Here is a 23838-nt window from a genome sequence, read left to right on the forward strand (position 1 = left end):
AATTTCTTAGATGATGTTACTTAGAATTGAGTGGAATCAATAATCATAATATATAATAATATCTATTTATATATTATGTTATTATTTTTCTATAATGCTTTTAATCAAAAAACTCAGATATAATCATATATGGACTTATGGACATAACTAATTAATTATTGTATTTGGATTTATCTGGTTTTGTTGGAAAAGTTTATAAAGAAATTTAAGACTTGAAAATATAAATTAATTTTGAGTTATCACTCATTAAACTATTAAACTCTACTCAAAGTTACATTTATATATACTTAATCATTTACATATATATATATATATATATGTGTGTTTGGTTAAGAATACTTGTATATATTTGTTTAAAAATAATACTTTATACAAAAAGTCCCCAAACCTAAGAACCCGAATACTTAGTCCTATTTTATCGTTCCATTCGTTTAGATATTTATTTATATATTTTTAGGGTAACTTTGTCGTTGGATTTTTTTAGATATTTATTTTATTATGCGGACTCATTTATTGAACACTTTGTAAACCGTGAGTAAGTAGATCACTTTTCCCCTTTTTACAATTAAACTTTTTGGGGTGTATTATGTGTCATGAAAATTCACATATTTATTTTAAAGCAATTATCAAAGCATGCAAGTTCATGGTGTGGTTTATGTGTGGGTTGGTGTATTTGTTTGTTTCATTTATGTGCAACGGTTACTCAATACACAAGTGCCTCATTATTCTTAGGCACTTATTACAGTTGACTTTTCCTCAAGGCATGTGATGTTGGTATCACCTCATTATTCTTAGGTTGATATTTCCTCATGCTTAGGATGTTGGTATCACAATTATTTGATATGACTATAGGATGTGAGTATCGCCTCATTATTCTTAGGCTAAACCTTTCCTCATGACTATGGGATGATAATTGGTTATGTTATTATTATTGATTGTTTATTGCTTATGATTGTTGTTTGTGGTGATTGTTTATTGTTCGTGGTTATCTTATCAACACATGATTTGTATGTTAACATTTTATTTAAAAAATAAATAAATTATTTTATTTAAACAGAGATTTACTCACCAACTTTTTAGTTGACCAAAAAAATATTATACGCATAATACAAGAAATCAAGTTTGATGAAGCGAGGACGAAGACACATAGGATTGCCTTAGACAAATATACGAGAGTTATGGTATGTTTATATTATGAATTTTGTTTGAATTATTTGAACTTGTATATGTTAAATATGACATTTTAATTACGACATAAATAAATATTTAAACTTTTAATAGTGCCTTTAGCTTTGGACAATCATCTCGCTTCGACCGATAATCTGTCACGGGTCGGGGTGTGACATAAAGGACGATGCATGATGTTTATTTATTCATTTACTTGAAAAATAATATTATAAGCATCGGTCAATTGGACGAGATAGGGCACACGATCGCAATCCAAGATGGTATACTGTGGATGTTTGAGCAAGACGAAACTTTGGTATTGAAGGTACCTTGCTCACCTAATCGCATTTACAAGATTAATTTAAAGGTTGTATCTCAAATTTGCTTACAAACTAAAAATGGCGAGGCTGAAAATAGCGTACAAACAGTCTCTGTTGTGACAAATATTAGTGACCAAACAGAGCAATCAGACATATAGCGATCAGACTGACCGGTTAGCGACAAAATCTGACCAGTCAACTCAACGACACAATCTGATGAGTCAGTGACAACTTTTAGCGACCGGTATGTGACAGATCAACTTTTTAGCACTTCAGTGGGTTCAGAAGGTCCGAATCAAGTACATATTAGCTCATAACAGTTACCCTTGTCAAAACGGTTTGATTTAATAGTTAAAGGGATGCATGGTTTATGAAATCAAGAGACAAGTTTGAAAGTCGAGAACTTATTGCAAGAGCAAGTTAAAGTAGAACACATTAACGGGGATTTGCAACGGACCAACATCCTCACGAAAGCCATGCCACAACTAGAGATTATCGAAATGAGATATCTTCTTGGTACGTATTGTAAGATTAAGGAGGTAATTATTAGACTAATCTTACATATCTTGCGTAAGTTCGGGTAAAAAAGTGCCGGCTTACAAACCTCAGGTAAAAAATGACCGGGTTATAAACTCGGGGTTTTTGAGATAGTTTTTTAATCCTAGTTTAATTCAAATAGGTGTCTTATTGAAATTGATTGTTAAGCTTATATATAGAAAGAATTATGGTAAACCGGCCTAATTATCCAATCTTAAGGCCTTTGGGTATACTTTAACCTATCTTAACTTCACCTAAGTGACACATCAAATTTTTTTCCCATTTCACTTTGTCTCACTCCAAGGAAATGGTTTAATTCCATTAACTTCATATAACCCTATCTTTTAGTGGTTTAAAAAAGAAAATAATAACTAATTCAATCTCTTAACATTGGTTAAACATGTTAACATATAACCCATTTAAGGTCCTTTAACACAAGAAGGAGTGGTTTGCAATTTAGTTAACATGTCATGTCATTGTTAACACTCTAGATGTTAAAGTACAGCCCATGGTCTAATAGAATCAAGTTTTGTTTTTTTGTTCTTTGTTTGCATACGATAGCAATTGTCTTTCATGGCTAAAATTTTATCACAATCTGAAATTTATTCTACAACGAAGTCTGATCATAGGTAAAATCAGTGGCAGATCAAGATTTTTTTTAATGGGGTCCATTTTTTTGGTGTTCAAAATTTTCATAACAAAACGTTAAAAATTTTTGGGTCCGTCCTCATTCGGGTCGGGTCAGAGCGAGGTTTGAATAAAATTTAAAAAAAGCAAAAAAAAAAAAAAAAAAAAAAAAACAGGCTATACAAAGATTGACTCCATGACCTCTTGTTGGTAAAAAAAGGGGTTTACCATTACACCAGCTTTCCTTTTCTTTCTATACTGTCCACCTAATTGTATTTATGGGGTCCTTCTAAAATTTAATATACCGGATCTACTAACTTTTTAAAAACATTGGGGTCCGAAGACCCCGTCCCATTCAATATGGGTCCGCCCCTGGGTCAGATACACATGACCATACTAACATCTGCTTTATGTTGTTGGATCACTTTAAGAGTGTAACAACCATGTTGTAACAAAAAGATGGTGTATTTGTTTCGGTATATTATTTAAAATACAATGACGGTGGAATTTTCCACTGTCATCCCCTAAACTTTGGGTGATTTTCCACTATCACCCTTTCACTTTAAAACTTTTCATTTTTAACATATATTTTTATAATTTACATTTTTGCCATATAGAATTTTTCTTTTGACCTTCTACTTTTGTAACTTACATTTTTGGTCCATACTTTCGTAATTAATTTTCTTGCCCATATGCTTTATACAGACCCTTCAACTTTTAAACTTTGCATTTTTACGTTTCGACGTAAATTTGTTATACGCTTTCGTATTTGTATGTTTTCTACATACGAATCGGGTAACATATAATACGTTTTGACTTTATAGTATAAATTCGGGTTAGTCAGGTTGCATATAATACATTATGATTGTACGGTATAAACTCGATTTACTTTACGTTTTGATCCAATCGTAATGCAACTATAGGTTACATTGAGTTCAATCGGGTACGCCGAAACATGTGTTTTCATATGATTAGCACTTTGTATAATGCTAGGACTAATTCGTTCGACGTTTGCGATGTACCCGCGTCCCTACTTTTTTAAGCTTTTACAAAAATGGACCCTTTTGTTTTCCCATTGATCATACAAATCCTTAACTTTTGAAAAATGTAGTTTTAACCCCTACGCTATTACTCAATTTTACAACCCGCTAAACAACTATTTTTATATACGTTTTGATATAAATTCGAGTTGGTCAACGTTTCGACGTAAACACTTTAACAGGAATCAAGCCAGGTCAAATATAATACGTTTTCGTTAAATAAAACATTTTACGTGCATATTATTATGTACGTGCGGTATAAATTCGACTTGGTTCAACGTAAATATTTTTGTAAAACGAGTTAGGTCAAATATAATACGTTTTTATGTTTATTTTTGTACGTTTCGTAAATTTTGTTCTCAATCGAGTGAAGTCAGATTGTGATTTCTTTTTTTCACTCTAATTAATCCATATTGATTACACGTGTTTGTTTTTCCTTTATACCCATGATGTTTTCTATGTATGTGTAGGGTCACATATAATACATTATAATAGTACGACATAAATTCGGTTTACTTTATGTTTTAATTCAATCGCAATACGCGTTTCATACGATTAACACATCACATAACGCTTGAACTAATTCATTCGATATTTGCGATGAACCCACGCCACAACGCGCGTGGGCATTATTACTAGTTATATAACTTAAAACACAATGTCGGCACTCTTTTCATAAGTAACCCCTCCTTTTTTTTAGCTTTTACTCAAATTGTCTTACACAATTGTCCCTTACATAAGTGATCCCTTCTTTTTAAGCTTTTACACAAATAGTCCCCTTAGGACTCCGCTTAAAGCTTGAACCAACTTTTCCTCTAAAGCCTATTTCTCAAATCATTTGTTATCAAAATCACATTTTTATCTCTTGACATTACACTTTTAACCTAACTTTTTCCTTAATGCCTACCTAAAATATCACTTTGAGTTTAGAAATGTGATTATTTTTAACTAATTACGTATAATTTCATTGTCATTTCAACTTTTTTCTTAATACTTACGTAAGCCTCGCAATGCTTATAATTGTTACGTTGAGTTCAAGCAGATACGTCGAAACACGCATTTTTATATGGTTAAATCATCACATAACGCTTGTACTTGCTCAAAAAGAAAATAATTACCGGGCTAAAATAATGTTATATTTTGACGGTTGTTTATTGTAAGGAAGGGAAGAGCAAGAAAAGACACATATAATATGGTATATGTGTCATTCGAATAAAGGTAGATAGATATACATATCTGAATAATGAAATCAATACCAATTTTAATTCTACACAACTTGACCTCTTATTTATTCCAACTTGATGTGGAGTAGTGTGGACTTTAATTTGTCAATCATTATCTTTCGTTTTCTCAAACCATACCATTGTCTAATATCATTTATTACAAAAATAAGATGTAATTTTTTTTAACGGCAAATTTGGATCACTGACGAACCACTTGAGTATCATCGTGCCACCAGCGGAACTACCCGATCATATCCATCTTCACTAGGCATAATGCCTATAGGCCAATTCAGAAGGAAACCCAATAAATATGAGAAAACCCCCTTTGTAGGAATCGAACCCAGGACCTATCGGTCCCAAAGTCTTATCCCACCCCCAAGGTCCCAAAACTTTTTTTAGTTATTTTGTTAATCAATTTACTTATAAATTAGGCGATCTATACCTAAAACCATGTTGTTATAATATAATAAAGAGTAAATTACTATTTTGAACCCTATAGTTTAACCAATATAACCTCTTTTGTCTAAAAAATCTTTTAACATATTAGACTCTAAGATTACATTTTATAATGGTTTTGGTCTCTAATATTAACTCTGTTACTTTTTTCCAGTTAAATGTAAGGATATTATAGTCATTTTACGCCTTGGGGGTTGTTTATGTGAGTTATAAAGTTCTTTTAATATTTTTATTTGTGTAATCACCTTTTTTATTTAGTTGTTTCACGATTATTATTTAACGAAATACGTTTTAAATATACAAATAAATACATATTTTCTTTAACAATTTGTTTTTTTTATAAATGTCGTGTTTACAAACATTTAATTTTTAACCTTTTTAAAACCTTCTATAGTTTTTAAAATTGTTTCTTTTTAAACCTTTTGTTTTTAAAATCATTTTATTTAAAGTCGTTTGTTTAAAAAGAAAGAACAATTTATTTTTACCATTCTTTTGTAATATCATATGTTTTAAACTTTTTTTAATCAATTCATTTTTAAGGTGTTCATTGTAAAACAATTTATTTTTAAGCGTTCCTTTCAGAATCATTTTTGTAAAGTGTTCCTTTTATTTTTAAACATTATGTGAATCATTTATCTTTTTTAAAATTTTTTATTTTTTGGACCGTTCGTTTGTTCGAAATTCGTTCATCTTTAAACCTTTCATTTATTAAAATCATTCCTTTTTTTAAAATTTATTTTTAACATAATTTTTAACACCTTTTATTTTTTATAAATGTCGTTGTTTAAAATTTTTGAAAAATCGTTCGTTTGTTTAAATTTTGTTCATTTTTAAATTCCTTTAGTTTTTAAAATCCTTCATTTTTTGAAGTTTATTTTTACTAACGGCTATAAGTAAATTCTAGAATACAAAGTTTAAAAAAAATCTTTAAAAAAAGGTTTTAAAATAGACGATTTAAAAAAATAACTGTTTAAAAAAATTAATAAACAAACGATTTTAAAAAGAAAGGTGTAAATTGATTGTTAAAAATGCGAACGACTTTAAGAACGGTTTTAAAAATACACCACTTAAAAGACGAACTATTTAAAAAGAGTTTAATGAACAAGTGATTTAAAAAAAAAACGGTAAAAAATGAATGGAAGAAAAATGAACGAATTTAAAAGAACGAATTTAAAAAAAAAAACAAACAATATAAAATTGAACGATCTTAAAAAAGATGGATGGTTTACAAAAAGGTTGACAAACAAATGATTAAATAACGTTTATAAAAAATAAATTTGTATATTTAAAATGTATTTTATTAAATAATAATTATAAATAAAAAAACTTGAGTAATTACCTAAATAGTCTCTTAATTATTAAAAAATCTTTATAACTTAAATACAACCCCTAAGATGTAAAAGGACCATAATACCCTAACACTTAACTGGAAAAAAGTAACAAAGTTAGTGTTAGGGGCCAAAACCATTATAAGATGCAACCTCAAGGTTTGATATGTTAAAAAATCTTTTTTAAACTGAAAGGTTAAACTGATTAAACCACAATGACCAATATAGTAATTTATTCTATAATAAATAATGGACTCCTTGCGTTATGGGTATACAATTTTTTTGCTTCTAATATTTCACCACTTCGTATTATATTTCTTAATTTAAAAGTAACAATAATAACACAAAACATTTCCCAAAACATTCATTATTAACTATTTAAAAGTTTTATATGTAATTTCAATCATATCTTATCTTAAAATGTCATTTTTAATTACTTAATATTTTTTACACAACATTTGTTATACATGGGTTTCTAACCTAATTATATAAGACCGTCTGTCTCTAATATTTCATGCCTAGGGTATGAACCACCACCCATGTCGGAGCCACATCGACACCCTTAGTCCCTTCAAGCGTGACAGGGGTCACGCCTTCCCATCCACGCCTCCCTGACGCAGTGTTTAGGCTTTTTTTTTTTTTTTTTTTTTTTGCAAAAGTAGTGTGACCTCAGATTCCTCTATGCTACTGGGCATGAAATGCTACGAATAGATAGTAAATGATAGAATATATTTAGAAAAGAATATATCTTGAGGTAAAATTCCATAATAGTAAAAAAAAACAGATGAACAAAGGAATATAATATGACGTCGTAATAGTTATCAACATCGTGAGTTGCATGTTCTTTATTCTCAACTCATCCACTACCGACTACAACCATTGGAATATGGAAAGCTACCTCTGACTTCATTACAAATGCGTTTGCTCAATTCATTCGTCTTCTCTTTTCTTTTATTTTTGAAGTAAAAAAACTTGATTAAAATTGTTTTGATACAGCGTAGGGTAGAGGTATTTAAAAAAGTTAAATACTGTAAGAACCGTAAGATCGAATACAAAAAGCAATCAAAATTATTGTTATTTTAATATAAACGTCATTGTAATTAAAATACAACATTTAAAAAAGAATTTATTTTTTAAATAATTCACTTCTACTCTCAAAATCACTCGTAATAAATTCTTTACACATGTATATTTTTTCTTTATTTACAAATACAACGCAGTCGTGAGCTTTTCATGCATATATAATATAGACTCCCTGAGATCAACGGATTAATACATGTAAATTTAAACGTATAAATTTAAATTCGAATATTGTATTCGAATAATAATGATAAATGTATTTTTTTTTTAAATTGAATTGTTTTTTACCAAATTCTTATGTTTTTTTTTTCATGTATTCTCACGATTCTCGCAATATTTAGCGTTTCAAAATAACTCTTTCCATACAGTATGACAATTCCCTTTTTCCACTTTCATAGCGAAATACTAACCAACTAAACTAATGTATCTTTATAATAAGTTAACTTAAATTCATAAACATGTGAGGAAAGTGTGTTTTTTTTTCAAGTTATATATATAGTGTGAGGTTCATTAGGGAACACTAAAAAAGTAGAGAATCGACTCAAACGAACTCCGATTGGACTCATTCCAGTGGCGTTGGAACTGGCTCGTCGAACCCTAACTAGGATCTCTTAACCCTAAACCCTAAATCATAACCCCTAAACCCTAAATATATTAGGGTTTGGCTTTTAGGGTTTAGCTTTAGGGTTTAACTTAAGAGTTTAGGCTTTAGCTTTAGGGTTTAGGGTTTAGCTTTAGGTTTAGCCTTTAGGGTTTAACGTTTAGGGTTTATAGTTTAGATTTTACGGTTTAGCTTAGGTTTTAGCCTTATTTTTTAGCTTTAGGGTTTAGAGTTTAGGAGTTAGGATTTATGGTTTAGGGTTAAGAGATCTTAGTTAGGGTTCGACGAGCCGGTTCCAACGCCGCTGGAATGAGTCCAATCGGAGTTTGTTTGAGTCGTTTCCCCGCTGTTCCCCACTTTTTTAGTGTTCCCCAATGAACCTTCCCCTATCTATCTATCTATCTATATATATATATATATATAGGGAGCCGCTAGAATGAGAACCACCTCGAGTTGTAAGAACCGCGAGAACTACACCCCACGGAGCGCCGTTCGCCATGATTTTTTTTACAAGTAGATGTGTATATTATAAACACAGCCGTAAAAAATCATGGCGAACGGCGCTCCGTGGTGTGTAGTTTTTTACACCACAAGTTTGGTGGAAAAAAAAAGAAAAAAGAAAAAAGAAAAAAAATTAAAAAACACCAAACTTGTGGTGTAAAAAACTACACCCCACGGAGCGCCGTTCGCCATGATTTTTTACGGCTGTGTTTATAATACACACATCTACTTGTAAAAAAAAATCATGGCGAACGGCGCTCCGTGGGGTGTAGTTCTCGCGGTTCTTACAACTCGGGGTGGTTCTCATTCTAGCAGCCCCCTATATATATATATATATATATATATAGGGGAGGGTTTAAATGAGAACACCCATTTTTTGTGAGAACCATGAGAACAAATCTCAGCCACTCATTTATATCCCTTGTGTTTTAATGAAAAGGGTAAATTGGTAATCATACAATTCTCTATTCCATTAAAATCAGTATCATTTCAGAACCTAGACAAAAAAAAATCACGTTCTTACCAGATGATGAATCATAGAGATGATTAGATTGGTGATAATTAGGGCGCAAATCTGAAACCTTCAACGATCTCTTCAATTTTTTGATTTCTTCAACAATTTTAGGGCTTATAAAATCTTCAATTTGTTCTGAAGCTATATTCATCAATTTCTCAGTGATTTGCAGGTATCAATTCAGGTTTTTAGTTATCGTTAATTCAATTTTGATCTTCAGTGATAGTTGATTTTGTTACATGTTAATTGAATTTCGATTTTAAGTGATTATTGATTTTGTTTCATATATTCCACGATTTCAATTTGAATTTGTGTATTTTGTACGTTCTTTTTTGTTTCACCTAATGGCACATGTGTAACTGCTAATGGCTTGCATTCCATCTTGTTCAAATACACATGTTGTTCAATTTTATGTGTTGTTGATGTTAAGACTTTTAAGTATCATCCTGTTCAGATTTACACATGCGTAACTCTTGTTTTACACATGTGTAAGTGTTCATTGCGACTTTTTTGTTTATGATTTACATACGTTCAGGGTGTTACACATGTGTAAATATTGTTCCCTATCAGTTATACGTTTCTGTTTTACACATTTTCAGCTTATATACACATGTGTAAATAGTTGTTCTTACACAATCTTAACTGAATTACACATGTGTAAAAAGTTCCCTATCACTAATTTGGTTATGTTTTACCTATTTTTAAATAATTACACGTGTGTAAACTATTTCATGGTCACTTAATAGTTTATGTTTTACACATTTTCAGCTAATTTACACATGTGTAAATTGTTCCCTGTCAATTAGTTGTTTCTGTTTTACACATGTGCAGCTCATTTACACATGTGTAAACTGTGAATTAAACAAGATATTATCTTATGTAAAAGGGGACGACACCCCGTGTTTAACCAATCTTTCTCTACAGGTTACAACGAGCTAAGATCCAACGTTTCCGCGACCACTTGTTAAACAAATTAACAACAACTTTTCTACGGCCACATGTCCGACTAAGATCCAACGCCTTTAGTCTCGTCCTGGCCCGAACTAGTTTTAGAACATGTTTGATCCAAACCAGTTACCTAGCCCAGTCCGATCCATTTTACCCGGCATATGTCTACACAAGAACCCATAAGGTAAATAATCATCCTAAATTACAAAAATGCCACCAACAACGGTTCTAATTCGTGCACTTTATGCTGTTTATTATTTTTTTTTGTGTTTAGGGATTTCCATGGTATGTCAACGAAAGGGGATAAGATTTTGGCGGCTTTGATGATTGGTTTGGTTATGTTTGCGAATGTAGTTGCTATATATAGTGATGCATATGCATATTTAAGAGAAACCCGTCTCCTCGTGCTTGAGTTTTATGGCGTTGATGGAGCCAAACTTTGTATAAAATGATTGTTTATTCAAACATTTTTTGTTAAGTGCGAGAGAACTTGCTTCAGCACAATGTTTGTAATATATGGTTGTACTAAAGAATCATATTGTTGTTGAATTCATAGGCTTGCACGTTGACGCGCATTGAGAATACCTGTTTTGGAATGATCGGTTACACTGTACCGAGTTTTTTTCAAAGCGAGTCAACAAAACAATCAACTTTTTGGAAAACATACCTCCCACACCAATACAATCGCATAATACCTGGATTAAATTGAAAGTCATCCGACCCATACAAACACAAAGATAACAAGAATAATAATCTTACCAAATATCAACGTTAATGGTCAGAATTACAAAAGTTTTTTAATTCCCAAACCACGACAGCCAATGAAACCTATTTGGTATGCACGATAATATAAAAAACAAAATTCATACTTCAAAATATCAACTAGTTTTCTGGATCACAAATTCTCTGTGAATATTTGCTTTAGAAAGAAAAATCTTCACAACATATGTTTGTCTAAGGAAGCTCGATTATCCGTTTTTTTTTTTTGGATTTTCTCCATTTCGAAACCGCATTCCCAATTTTCACGCGACTTTCCTTATAGGTCTTCATGTGTCTCATTACAAATACTCCACATCAATGCCATTTTCCTTTGTTGCTCAAGCCAACTTAATTTTTTGAGGTTTCACAGATTCTATGTCTTTTCATTTTGTGTGACCCACTGATTTCAAGTAGACTATACACATGTGATCTGTTTCAACAAAGAACATCCATAAACACAAATTACTATTACACTAACTTAAAATAATAATAAAATAACCATTAAAGTTACTTAAAAAAGGACACTCGACGATACAAAAGACAGTAATGCAACTTCAAGGAAAAAACTTTGTCAAAAATCAAAACCAGGGCTGCACTTAAGAAGCTAAAAGACCGCTAAGACTCGCAAGATGCTGAAACAGTGTCGAGATGCTTGAATGACCAAGGTTAACTAAAATCTATACATACGAGGCCTAAAGTCCATATAAAACATCACTACAATCTTGACGAATAATAAAATCACTTCTAAAAATTAAAATAAAAAATAGAAACAAAAACATGCTTCAGGGTCAATTCATAGATAATAGTGTACTAGTTTTGACCCAAAACAAGCCCGTTTATTTTGCCACTTACCTTCCAAAACGTTTATTCAGAAGATTTTACAGATGTTTGAAATCATATTTCACAAATTTATTACCCAACCAGTCAACAAGTGGCAAATACTTGTAACCCAACCCATTTTGCTGGGTCAAATATAAAGAGTGTTACCTGCTTGGTTTTAAAACATGATAGGCGGACAAAAGCGACGGGGTCTAAAATTGAGGCGCGAAGAGCAAACCACAAAAGCAGTGGGCTTTTTGTACTCGAGGCGCAAGGTGTTTATATAATTTTTTTATATATCCCATACAAATCCCATAGGTTTTTAGCTTCTTTTAACCAAAATATAGCTATAAATAAGGCTTTTATACCATTTTACTTACATGCACAAGTAAAAAAAAACCCAAGGTACAACTTTTTTCTGCAGAAAAATGCCTCAAGTACATGAGGCGCGCCTCAGGCCAAAAATCCCCAAAAATCTGCGCATTTTGGGCGCTTCTTGTAATTACACAAGGCTCTGAGCGAAAAAGCCCCAGAAGCTGTGCCTCGGCCTAGGCGCGCCTCAGGCACGCTTTTTAAAACTAAGGGTACCGTACCGATCATTTTCGGTACCTGTATCTACCCATTGTTCCCCTTTTTGGGACCAGTGCAGCTATTTTGATTAATTTACTAGTAAATACTTGTATTGTACACCGGTACACATTATTGTCGTCTTTTGGTATCGGTATTGGTCCGGTACCCATGTTCATTCCTCGTAGATATGATTTACACATGTGTAAAATTTCATATTTATGCTTATTTCTTTTAAGTACTATGATTTACACATGTATAAACCTTTATATATATGATTTACACATGTGTAAACTTTCGTATTTATGCTTATTTTTTTTAAATATTATGACTTACACACGTGTAAACCTTCATATATATGATTTACACATGTGTAAACTTTCTTATTTATGCTGATTTTTTAAAGTATTATGATTTACACATGTGTAAAAACATATGGAAATCCTGAGACTGACCGAAACGCGATACCAACACACTTCCCGAGTTAATCCCAGCGTCAATATGCGTTAAACTCATACACATTTTTATCAATACATAAAAGTAACAATAACATATAGTTAAAAACAATTCATCAACTTGTAATCCTAAAACCTTAGTTGACCCATGAACATAAGACACTATCTCTATACTCAAATAAACCCAGTCTTTTAGTGTGGCGCTTTGTTCAATGAGAAACCCTAAGCAAGATTAGTATCAAAAAGCACTGGCAATAGATTAACAAATCGTGAATTGTTACTGATAGACGTTGCATAAGTTATGAAAAGTGCATTGGTACCTATAGATAATGATATGATAGCGTGATCGGAACTCAACCAATTCTCTCAACATTCATAACTAAAATTCACATCAATTTCCAAGCAAACCTAAAAATTTTAGACTTAAATTCAGTCATAGAAACCCCAATTCCACCAATATTCTATATACATAACTAAAATTTACATGAATATCCAAACAAACCTAACAATTTCATACTCAAATTTAGTTATAGAAACCCTAATTCAACCAATTCTCCATATACATAACTAAAAATCACATAAACGTCCAAACAAACCTAACAATTTCATACATAACTAACATAAACCAAATAATCATAATTCAAACCATCATCAAATCCAAATTACAACAAAAATCAGTACCTAAAGAAGACGAGCAAAGTTTCTTCGCTTATAACCACAGCCAACGAAATAATTATACTTCAAACCATCAATCAGATCTAAATCACAACAAAAACCAGTACCTGAATAAGAAGAGTAAAGTTTTTCGCTTATTACATTAGCCAACTGTTCATAATCAGTCAAATCGAAGATGACCTCAATCGAATCCAAATTGGGCGAGATTGATTCTTCGTATTCCTCTTTTGATTTTTGAAATCTCCAGCATCGTGATTTAGAAATTTGAAGGGTTTTTTACAGAGATGGTATTGAAGGATTTTGATGGGTTTTTTTGAGTTTTATGTTTTGATAATAATGCCCCTTTTGTCTTTTAATTTAAGTTTTCTCCTCATTTAAATCCCCTCTAATCTTAGCCCTTAATATATATATATATATATATATTGATATATATATTACGTTCTTTTTAATATATGTTTGAAGGTACTTATTAGGAGTATTTACGGTTCGGTTTGATAGTTTTAAAATCAAACCTTAAACCAGAACGTTCGTAACGGTTTGATCAACGGTAATGGCGAGCCAAACCGTTAAAAATTGAAAAAGAAGCGTTATTAATGGTTTGACTTCGATTTGGTTTAATGGTTTAAACTACTTACACCTCAAATAAAAATATAATATTCAAAATACATAAAAACAAATTTGATAGAACGATGATACTCGGTTGATTTTAGCTAATTAGATAATTAACGTTAATTTAACAAAACACAAGTAAATGTCGTACTTAATTCAACCTAATACACACGCATTTGTAGGTAATACATAAACAATTTAACAAATAGTAGAGTAGGCATAAACGTAAACCGTTTTTGTATCAAACTCAAAGAAAAAGGTATAAGTTTATCATATGATTCTCTCAGTTCTTATCATATTTTTAATACTGAAATGATGGAGATTGCCTTTCAAAATATCATAAATTCTAAAATATGTATGCTTCACATTCTGATTTTATGTTAAAGTATATCACATATCGGGAGGTGTGTGAGTTTGTCGTTAAAAAAAGATAAACATAATATTATTTTATGTTAAGTAAATCAAATGCTAGTGGTGTGTAAGTTTGTCGTTAAAAAGAAACTCAATCTCTACCATCCATATAGAAATCCTATGGTTGAGATTGAACGTTATATAAAATAACTGTTTAAAAACATGTTACAGACCGATAAAAGTATGTGTAACATCTTTTTGTTTTTCATCTTTCTCTCTGACCCATCGTTTTTTCACTTTTCTGTCTGACACACTGCCATGTAATAGGTTTGTCTGTTACACTAATTTTTTCCTATAAAAACATATAACATCTTTTTAAATGCACTACACATTGAAAACTTGTAAATTTTAAGTTCGAAAATATTACCTTCCATAAAACCTACAAAATTTGCTCTTGAAAACCAAAAGAAAAATGTAACATCCATTAACTTTCTTGAGTTTTCCTCAATAATTGCATATCAATTTATATCGTATAAAAAAATCAAATGATATTAAAAAAAGTAGGCAATCTTTAAACATGAATATTAGTGACATTTGGCCTGTACCTGGTCACCGGAGGCATAAAAGATAGATGGTGATGGGGGAATGACCGGCGAGGTCCCCCGGATTCACTACCGTCATTGCTTACGCACCCTCTAACCGCCGCTATCCTCCGTACGCTGATCAACACCCCTATGCTAATTATATTCCACATATATCTATTTTTTTTTAAATATCAACAATAGGACGATGGTGCTAATTGCTGAATCATCATTCTACTTTTTTAATTCCAGTCCCCACTCTGCTATTGCTTCCTTAGATGTTGGAGACCTGGTTCGTTTGTCTTCCATATATATCCAATCTTTCTTTCTTTATTCAATTATTATTATTATTATTCTTGTAATTTTTTTTTATCTTGTTATTAGAGATGGAAGAAGATGAATATGCTAAACTTATCAGAAGGATGAACCCACCAAGGTACTTAATTACTTACTATTTTTCAAATCTGAATTTAACTTATAATTCTTCATTTGGGTGTTGCAGGGTTACAATTGACAACAGTTCCTCTGCAGATGCCACTGTTATTCAGGTGTGTTTAGTAGATAATCTTGATTGTAATTGTTCATGTTAATCAGCTTAATATGTTCTGTTTTTTTTTTTTTTTTTTTTTTTTTTTTTTTTAATGTTAGGTTGAGAGTGTTAACAAGCCTGGTATTCTACTTGAAGTTGTCCAAGTTCTTACTGATTTGAATCTAGTTATCACCAAGGCTTACATCTCGTCGGACGGAAGATGGTTCATGGATGGTAAATGTAACACCTTAGGCAAATCCCACATCGTTCTTTTATGTTCTGTCCGTTAAAGAGATAGCAGGTCGTAAGGAATGCCCAACCTCAAATATCACCAACAAATCCGTGAGCTCCTTGTGGGCAAAGCGGATAATACTGGTTGGTATGAGAGGCCGGATGTTATAATAAAAGTATTCAATATTTTTAATTTTTTTTTTTGACATTTCTGTTGCAGTTTTCAATGTGAAACAACGAAACGGAAACAAAGTTAGAGATGAAGGGGTGATCAGTTATATAAAAAAGGTTAGGAACTTTCTTGTTATGTTTTTAATTATATCAGTCTTTTTGTATGGGATGATGTTTTTGTGTTCATGAATAAGTTGATTTTCGTGTATTTGATATAATAATATTACGACAGGTACTTGAAAGCGATGCCTTTTATGTTCCGTCACTGGAAAGTTCAGTTGGGCTAAAGTCTTCTTTAGACTACACATCAATTGAACTAGCTGGGGCAGACCGACCCGGGTTACTATCCGAAGTGTGTGCCGTTCTTGCTGATCTTAGTTGCAACGTGGTCAGTGCCGAAATATGGACCCACAATGCTCGGGCTGCAGCTGTGGTGAATGTGACTGATGATATGACGGGATGTGCAATTGAAGATCCAGATAGACTTTTAACCATTAAAAACCGCCTTTGCAATGTTTTTAAGGGAAACAATGACTTGAAGACTGCGAAAATGACGCTTTCGCCCCCTGGTTCTATGCACCGAGAGAGAAGATTACACCAGATCATGTTTGCTGATAGGGATTATGAAAAGGTTGAACACGAAGACGTTACTGGATTGAAGGCAGAGGTTAGTGTGTTAGATTGTGTCGAGAAAGATTACACAGTAATTACCATGAGATGTAAGGATCGGCCGAAACTGTTATTTGATACGGTCTGCACCATTACCGACATGCAATATGTGGTTTATCATGGAGTAGTACATACCGGGAAGATGGAAGCTTATCAGGTATGCTACATACGCACAAAAATAACTCGTTAAAAATCAATTGATATGGGATTTTGTTTAGAAAACTAACTTATTCGTCGAAATGTCTTAGGAATATTATATTCGACATGTTGATGGAATTCGTATCAGCTCAGAAGCAGAACGCAAGCGGGTCATGAAGTGTCTTGAAGCAGCCATCGAACGAAGAACATCTGAGGTATAGTTATTATACACATGAGACATGAATCGACTCATTAACATTTCAAAGTGGTTTTTTATATGTAGGCGCTAGAGCTAGAATTGTGTGCGGAAGATCAGGTCGGGCTATTGTCTGAAATAACCAGGATATTCAGGGAGAATAGTTTGTGCATAAAGAGAGCAGAGATATCAACTGAAAACGGGAGAGCAAAAGACACATTTTATGTGACGAATACGACCGGTGATGGCCCAGTGGACCCCAGGACTATCGATTCAATTCGTAAGCAAATCGGGAAACACACCGCACTCGATGCTAGATGGAACTTGAGCCCACAAAAGCCGACACGTGAAGAAACAACAATGAGCTATCTCTTTGGACATTTCTTCAAATTTCCAATTGGTTAGATCATACTCCTAATGCCATCATCATTATCCTGATTTGTATATAGTTGAATGAACTTGGATACGAACGTTGTAAATATCTAGAAATAAAAGTATAGCTTATAGGTGGTAGTTATGCTGAAAAACTTGTAGATTTAAGCAAGATACAAGGGGATACAGAACCTTGTGGATATCATCAGTCAGCAGTAGACAATAAGATTCTCAACACAGTACAGAGCTTGATGTTTAGAATGAACTATGATGGATTCTGGTTCATAAGTTGTAATTTATATCCTTGGACTACTGAACTCCATTTCAGTACACAATGTATGTATGTCATATTAATCAATTATTGTAGGTTATATGGTAGTAGGAATGTCATATAGTATTGACTGTTGATAAGTACCAAGGATATACCCTATGATCTACTACAGTTAAGAACCGATAGTTGCGTAAAGTGCTATTGGTCCAAGGCTTGATACAAAACTACAGTCGAGCCGGGGGTCTCACTGGAAGCAGCCCCTCTATTCCTACGGGATAGAGGTAAGGCTGTCTACATCTACCCTCCTCAGACCCTACCTTAGCTTTGCTAGTGGTGGAATTTACTGAGTATGATGATGATGATGAGTTGTGTAAAGTGCTAGAACAAACTAGATCCTCTCATATTCCCACGATAGAAGAAGGCTGGACGATATTGACACGCATGAACACTCTAAAACCATGAAGCAAACCCTGATTCAATCTTACATATGACTTACAATTGCTTAAGCACAATTTAAGAGACGTATCATGCGTTCGCGATATCTACAATCAACCCAACAATGAATAGGGAAAACTTTAACAAACTCTTGACCCTTTTATGCAGATCTAATCCTAAGGTACCATACTGATTCTACCAATTATATCTCTGAATTCATCAATTACCCGTTAATGTTTCGTGCCCTAGATCATTAACTGAGAAACTGTAACCTGAAGAAAGCCTAAGTCACTTTTAAAGCACATGCCTTTACTCTAGAATCAACTCAACAACATGAAACATGAATATAATCAATATAAACATGCACACATATACATAAAGAAAAATAGAGGTTTTACTAAAATCACACAAGTTCATACGCAAAAATCAACTGAAAAGTCAAACCATATCAAAATCATTCTAAACCTAAATTATTACAATTTACAAAGATTTAGTTACTCAATCGAAATAACAAAACTCGGACATGTTCATTGCTGAAATGAAACAAAAACAGAAAACAAATGTTAAACCAAGTCGGATAACGCGTTTAAATGTTATCCGAGAGCTTTTATCTTCAAAGGTCTTCAACTATGCTCCAAAGTTCTCCAACATCACCCTTAGTTTTATGGTATTAGTAAGTTTGCGAGAGGATCCGAGTTCAGCCATCAAAAGATGTTTAATTCCGTTGTTAATAGTTGTTTGAATAGTTGATATTTAGGGTTTCCTCGTTGGTCGACATATGGACCGTATCCCACTAATACGGACCGTATTGACTTGCTGAAAGGCGGTGGTCAAACTCGTACTAGAATCTTTGTTTCCGCCATACAAACTGTATGGGTGTGTGCTGATTCGTCTGGTCTTCAACCGTCGGTGGTCAACTGGTCTATGTGACATCATCAATACGAACCGTCAGCTATGAATCATCAACTGGTCTTCAACCCTCGAAATCTCAATCGGAAAATTCAAGAACTAGTATGTATGATCCCATTATGAAGTATGTGATTTCCGTTTCACAGGCTATGAATCATCAAACGTTTTGTTGAAACTACACAACTCTTCATGGATCAGTGCGTCAGTTTGGTGGTTAAAACGGTTAACGGTTAACTCTGCTAATTGGTTACCAACGGTTCTTAGTATTAGCTTAAGTAACTGTTGATGATTGACTTTTCTCAGTAGTAACTTACTCACTAAGCACTAACAACAGCTACTGCTGGTTGACCAGTTCCTAATGTTTGTACTAACCGCCAGGGGCTCTTCTCCCTGAACCCCGCAAAGGGGTGTTGTCCCCTTGAACTCGTTGTTAGGTTGAGTCGAAAATCAGATTAGTCTTTAACGAACGTGCACTCTGCATCTTCAAACTTGTAACGAAACGCATTCAAATTTCACATCTAGTCTCAAGTAAATCACAATTACCTAAAGTGATTTGATGACACTAAAATCACTAACAAATATGCAATGTAGTAATTTTATTTATCTAATATAAAAGTTGCACATTGTTTTCCCTTTTCATTTTGGCCTACTAATTTCCTCAATTCATAAAAGGCCGAAACTAAAAAAACAAAAAGGGAAACAAAACAAAATAAAATAACATTTACTCTGAAAGAAACTGAAGGTTGACATGCATGTAAGAATTGATCAGCTAGCATCTCCATGCAGAAGCAGCAAGAATTGATCTATCTTGCCATCCTAACAACAAACAACCTTTATCTTCTGTCAACCTGTAACCATCACATGAATACAAACTAAGTAATATCTTCGACTGAGTCACCGCGTTCTCACTCAGTGGTACCCCTTGGAACCCTTTTCCCTCCATGATCTTCCTCCATTTCTCCAGCCTCTCATGTCTCATCACTCTCTCAGCCCCTTCACAAGCCACAATGTTCCGTATCTCCGGTGCGAATATATACTGTTCCACCTTAGCGCGCTGAGGTGAGTCAGCCGGGAATGTTGCGTCAAGCGAGTCAAAGATCGCCGAATAGTAGTGTAATGCTTCCAAGAATCGACCCAAGAAGTAAGGTCCGTTATGGCTCGCTTCTTGCTCCACAATCGTCACGATATTAGGGGCTTGGTCTCGGATCATTGCTAGTAAGTTTCCTAGGGAGTGACCTGCAACTCGTTGAAGCCGGTTTACTGAGTTAACTGCAAGGGCTTCGCCAACTCTTCGGTTAAACATATGTGGTTCTAGGTCTTCTAACTGCTCACTCACTGGGTGGAACTCAAAGGGAACTTGGAGAGAGTGAGCTAGCTCTGACAAGCAACGTCCGGTTTCCCTAACGCTTTCTGGAGATGAACCGATGCCAGTGATCCGGAGAAAAGGTGGCCCACCAGGCCTCGCTGCGAGGGCTTGCATAAAAGCCGGCCACTGGTAGCCTTGGAGGATATCAAGGTCGATGATATGCACGCGTTCCTCCGCTTCAAACGCCTCAAAGATAGCTTGATTGGCAGTGAAATGAGCAAATTTAATGTAAGGGCATGCTTGGTAAACAATCTGATAGATTTTAAGGATTTCCATTGCATTGGGAGGGAAAGGGGTAAACTTTGGGTTGGATGAGGATGGTTTTGTTGTTAGGGTGGCAGCGAGACGGGCTGTGAGGGCCTCGGTGAAGCATGACGCGACACGCTGCATGGAGTCGCCAAGTGGTGAGACTACACGGTTGAGGTGGTGAAGGTATTTTCTAGCTGACATGAAATCCTCTTTAGCAACTGCTTCTGCGCATGCTAGAAGAAGGTGCACCAGTTGAAGTCCACTATCATGCTCCTGTTACACACGAGTTGTTTAAATAACGTTAAAAATCATAAATATCCGCATAGTAGTCGGACATATCTAGATGGACAAAGATCATTTTTTTTGTTAGTTTAGGTGGTTTTGGAAACGAAAAGTGTTTTCAGGTGGGTTTTAATTTATGTTGGTTTCTACATGGTCTGCTTGTTGAGGGAGCGGACTTTAAATATAATTAATTTCAAGAAAGTCTGCTCCCTCAACAAGCGGACTGTCTTAGAAACCAACATGAACTCCAAACCCACCTAGAAAAACTTTTGCATGTCCTAATACATAAAAAAATAAACATAAAAGAGCCAACCTCTGGGCCAACTGGGGGAGGAACCATGAGGTGGTTATGGCTCATAGGTTGTGACTGTGGTTGTGAAGGTTGCAGCCGTGACGGCAACTGTTGTCGTGGTTGTTGTTGCTGCTGCTGCAGTAGTTGTTGTCGTCGTCTATTTTGTTTTTCTTCTCGTCTCTCTTGCTCTAGTTGCTCCAATAACGGCGCATTTAAAGGTGCAGGTCGGGATTGATGATACATCTGATCGTTCTCGGACGACGTCCCTCCAACAACAACACCACCGCGCACAGTAGCATTAGCCTCATCATAAAATCTGGAAGGGCTAGCCGGCAACGTCAAACAATCTAACAAAGCTGGGATATTCGCTAGCGGATCATACGACTGATCCGAAGAACTAGCACCTGCAATATTACCATTAGTGGAGTAAGCCAAAAAATCATCATCCCCATCAAAATCGTCCAAGAAATTCTCAATAGCTGGCAACGAAATCGTCTCGACTTCCATGAACTGGTTGTTAGGGGAATTACAGTTACTAAAAACCCTTTGCAGGGGACTCATTCCTTTTGGTTTGCTACTATTATTATTGTTATTAAAAGGTGCTAACGGGGATGCTGTTCGAGGCGGAGAACAGCCAAACGAAGGGTGTGGGTAATAACCGAAATTTGAAGATTGAGAACATGAAGGAAGAGATGTTCTAACAGGAGAGGAGATCATGAAATCTGCCTCAAGATGTTCAGAGAAAAAGGTTTCCCACAAGGCATTAGTATCAGGAGATTGTATTTCCATATCACCTTGATCTAATGGTTCATATTTAAGGGACGGAAAGCTAACACCGGACTGTGCTAGATCCGAAGAAGATGAGGATTGCGACGGAGGTGGTGGTGGTGTTGTGGTTTTATTATTAACATGATCAGATTCTTGTGGGGAGGTGGGTTGGAGTTTTAAGCATGAGCTTTCATTAATGAGTGTGTTCATGTCATTTTGTAATGAAGTGGCCATGGATGCATGTATCATTGTGGAGGGAGGGTTAGTGTTAGAGGGTTGTTGAAACTTTGAAGCTGAGGCTATGGTGTGTGGTGTTTTAAGGGTGAAATGTGACAAGGAAAAAGACAATGTGGTGTTGGAGGGTAGTTATTGGTTGATGTAAGTTTGTCAAGATTAGCACACCTTCTTGTGCATAGGAAAATCCAATGACACTTTTGGATCTTGTGGGCCGGCTGGCTTTTGTCTTCCGATCAAAAACTTTGGCACATTCTTCTGCCTATAATTCCCTGCTTACTAAGAAATTGTTATATATGAAACTTATATGTTCACATAATTAGGCAATGGGTTATACCTTCATTACCATGCTCCATTCAACATTGACATTCAATATGATGACACCTTCGCCTCTCCATCTTTTTAACGTTTTATTATTTTAATACTATTTTATTTTACATTTAGTTCAGGTTTGTTTTAATAACTTGTGTTCGTTAACATTACAATGATGTTTGTTTTGTTTTTGACAACATTCTGATAATTTTTTTTTTTTTTTTGATGAAAAGTGAGTTGTAATCAAAATCAAGAATTTTTGGTGTCGTAAACCAGCTTTGACACATGCTTGGATTGTCATCTCGGTGGATAATGAATCCGGTAACCAGGTTGTATTCAAAATTAATTTTAACGAAAATCAAGTTCTTATGTTTAAATTTGATGTTTAATCATTTACTAGGTTATAACCCCGTGTATTACACGGGTTGAGTAAATAAATTTATATACTAAATAATAAAACATTATATCTTTAAAAACTTCATTTATTGCACTGGTTGAATAAATATAATTTTATGTATTAAATAATAAAAAGTTATATATATAAGAACCATATTGTACGGGTTGAATTAATGTAATTTTATATACCAAATAAAAAAATTATATCTTTAAAACCACATGTATTACACGGGTTGAATAAATGTAATATGGTTTACCAAATAATAAAATAATACATCTTTAAAAAATCTCATTTATTACACGAGTTAAATAAATATAAATTTATATACCAAATAATAAAAAAGTTAGTAAATGAAATTTTGTATAGTGAAAATAAAAATATTTAATATATTAATACAAAGTTTGGTTTTCGTGATAAATAATTTGTTTTATTTAAAATGTTTTAAATTAACAATTTACAATTTCGGATAATATTTTATTAGAAAAATAGAAGAATGGTATTCGAAATTTAAAGTAGGATACAATTTAATATTAGCTCATTATTCATTTAGTTATTTAATTAATATAAGATAAGTTTGGAAGTAAGGCGAGAAAATCATAAAATAAATACCTACAAAGAACGACGTGTGTCACACATTAATGTTTTATTATATAGTATAGTATAGATAAAAATTTAGATTGATATAAATAGATTATTTTGTTGTAGCAAAATTTGTTAACGAAGTCTCAATAAATTTAACCCATTATTTAAAACTCCGTAAATGTATAAATGATAAATAATATTAGTTAGAGTAAATTACGATTTTGGCCCTTGTGGTTATATCACTTTTACCCTTTTAGCCCCAAAAGAATTTCTTAAC

The 23838-nt window shown here is 33.5% G+C and overlaps 2 protein-coding genes and 1 long non-coding RNA gene across 4 annotated transcripts; 1 reads left to right on the forward strand and 2 right to left on the reverse strand.

Annotated features, from left to right (window-relative positions):
* Window positions 1-11291: 11291 nt before the first annotated feature.
* LOC118482075 lies at window positions 11292-13960 on the reverse strand. The gene is made up of 2 exons (XR_004867089.1): window positions 13725-13960; window positions 11292-11531 (listed from the first exon to the last, which is right to left on the reverse strand). It is a non-coding gene; the product is annotated as an uncharacterized LOC118482075 (long non-coding RNA).
* Window positions 13961-15126: 1166 nt separating this feature from the next.
* On the forward strand, window positions 15127-17842 carry LOC110878457 (ACT domain-containing protein ACR6). Of its 2 annotated transcripts, none has more exons than XM_035977546.1 (9): window positions 15127-15291; window positions 15411-15450; window positions 15543-15594; window positions 15661-15706; window positions 15807-15927; window positions 16139-16206; window positions 16322-16915; window positions 17007-17111; window positions 17180-17842. In XM_035977546.1, exons 3-9 carry the CDS (start codon window positions 15545-15547, stop codon window positions 17495-17497), a joined length of 1302 nt encoding a protein of 433 aa, XP_035833439.1. In that variant the 5' UTR covers window positions 15127-15291; window positions 15411-15450; window positions 15543-15544; the 3' UTR covers window positions 17498-17842. The 2 variants fall into 2 exon arrangements, with proteins under 2 accessions (XP_035833439.1, XP_021982453.1); XM_022126761.2 differs by having other exon boundaries at window positions 15128-15291; window positions 15807-15921.
* A 1805-nt stretch (window positions 17843-19647) lies between these two features.
* On the reverse strand, window positions 19648-22282 carry LOC110876238 (GRAS family protein RAM1). The gene is made up of 2 exons (XM_022124415.2): window positions 21290-22282; window positions 19648-20967 (listed from the first exon to the last, which is right to left on the reverse strand). The coding sequence occupies exons 1-2, from the start codon at window positions 22268-22270 to the stop codon at window positions 19849-19851; spliced, it is 2100 nt and encodes a 699-aa protein (XP_021980107.1). The 5' UTR covers window positions 22271-22282; the 3' UTR covers window positions 19648-19848.
* Window positions 22283-23838: the final 1556 nt, after the last annotated feature.

The sequence above is a fragment of the Helianthus annuus genome, chromosome 9 (assembly GCF_002127325.2).
Source record: "Helianthus annuus cultivar XRQ/B chromosome 9, HanXRQr2.0-SUNRISE, whole genome shotgun sequence".
Taxonomy (NCBI): Eukaryota; Viridiplantae; Streptophyta; class Magnoliopsida; order Asterales; family Asteraceae; genus Helianthus; species Helianthus annuus.

Excerpts from the sequence above, each read along its gene's own strand:
- LOC110878457 (XM_035977546.1), top strand. The coding sequence starts at position 15,545 with ATGGAAGAAGATGAATATGCTAAACTTATCAGAAGGATGAACCCACCA. Across the intron at positions 15,707-15,806 it reads CAGATGCCACTGTTATTCAG|GTTGAGAGTGTTAACAAGCC; the intron begins GTGTGTTTAGTA and ends TTTTAATGTTAG. Across the intron at positions 16,207-16,321 it reads TGATCAGTTATATAAAAAAG|GTACTTGAAAGCGATGCCTT; the intron begins GTTAGGAACTTT and ends ATATTACGACAG.
- LOC110876238 (XM_022124415.2), bottom strand. The coding sequence starts at position 22,270 with ATGGCCACTTCATTACAAAATGACATGAACACACTCATTAATGAAAGC. Across the intron at positions 20,968-21,289 it reads CTCCCCCAGTTGGCCCAGAG|GAGCATGATAGTGGACTTCA; the intron begins GTTGGCTCTTTT and ends CGTGTGTAACAG.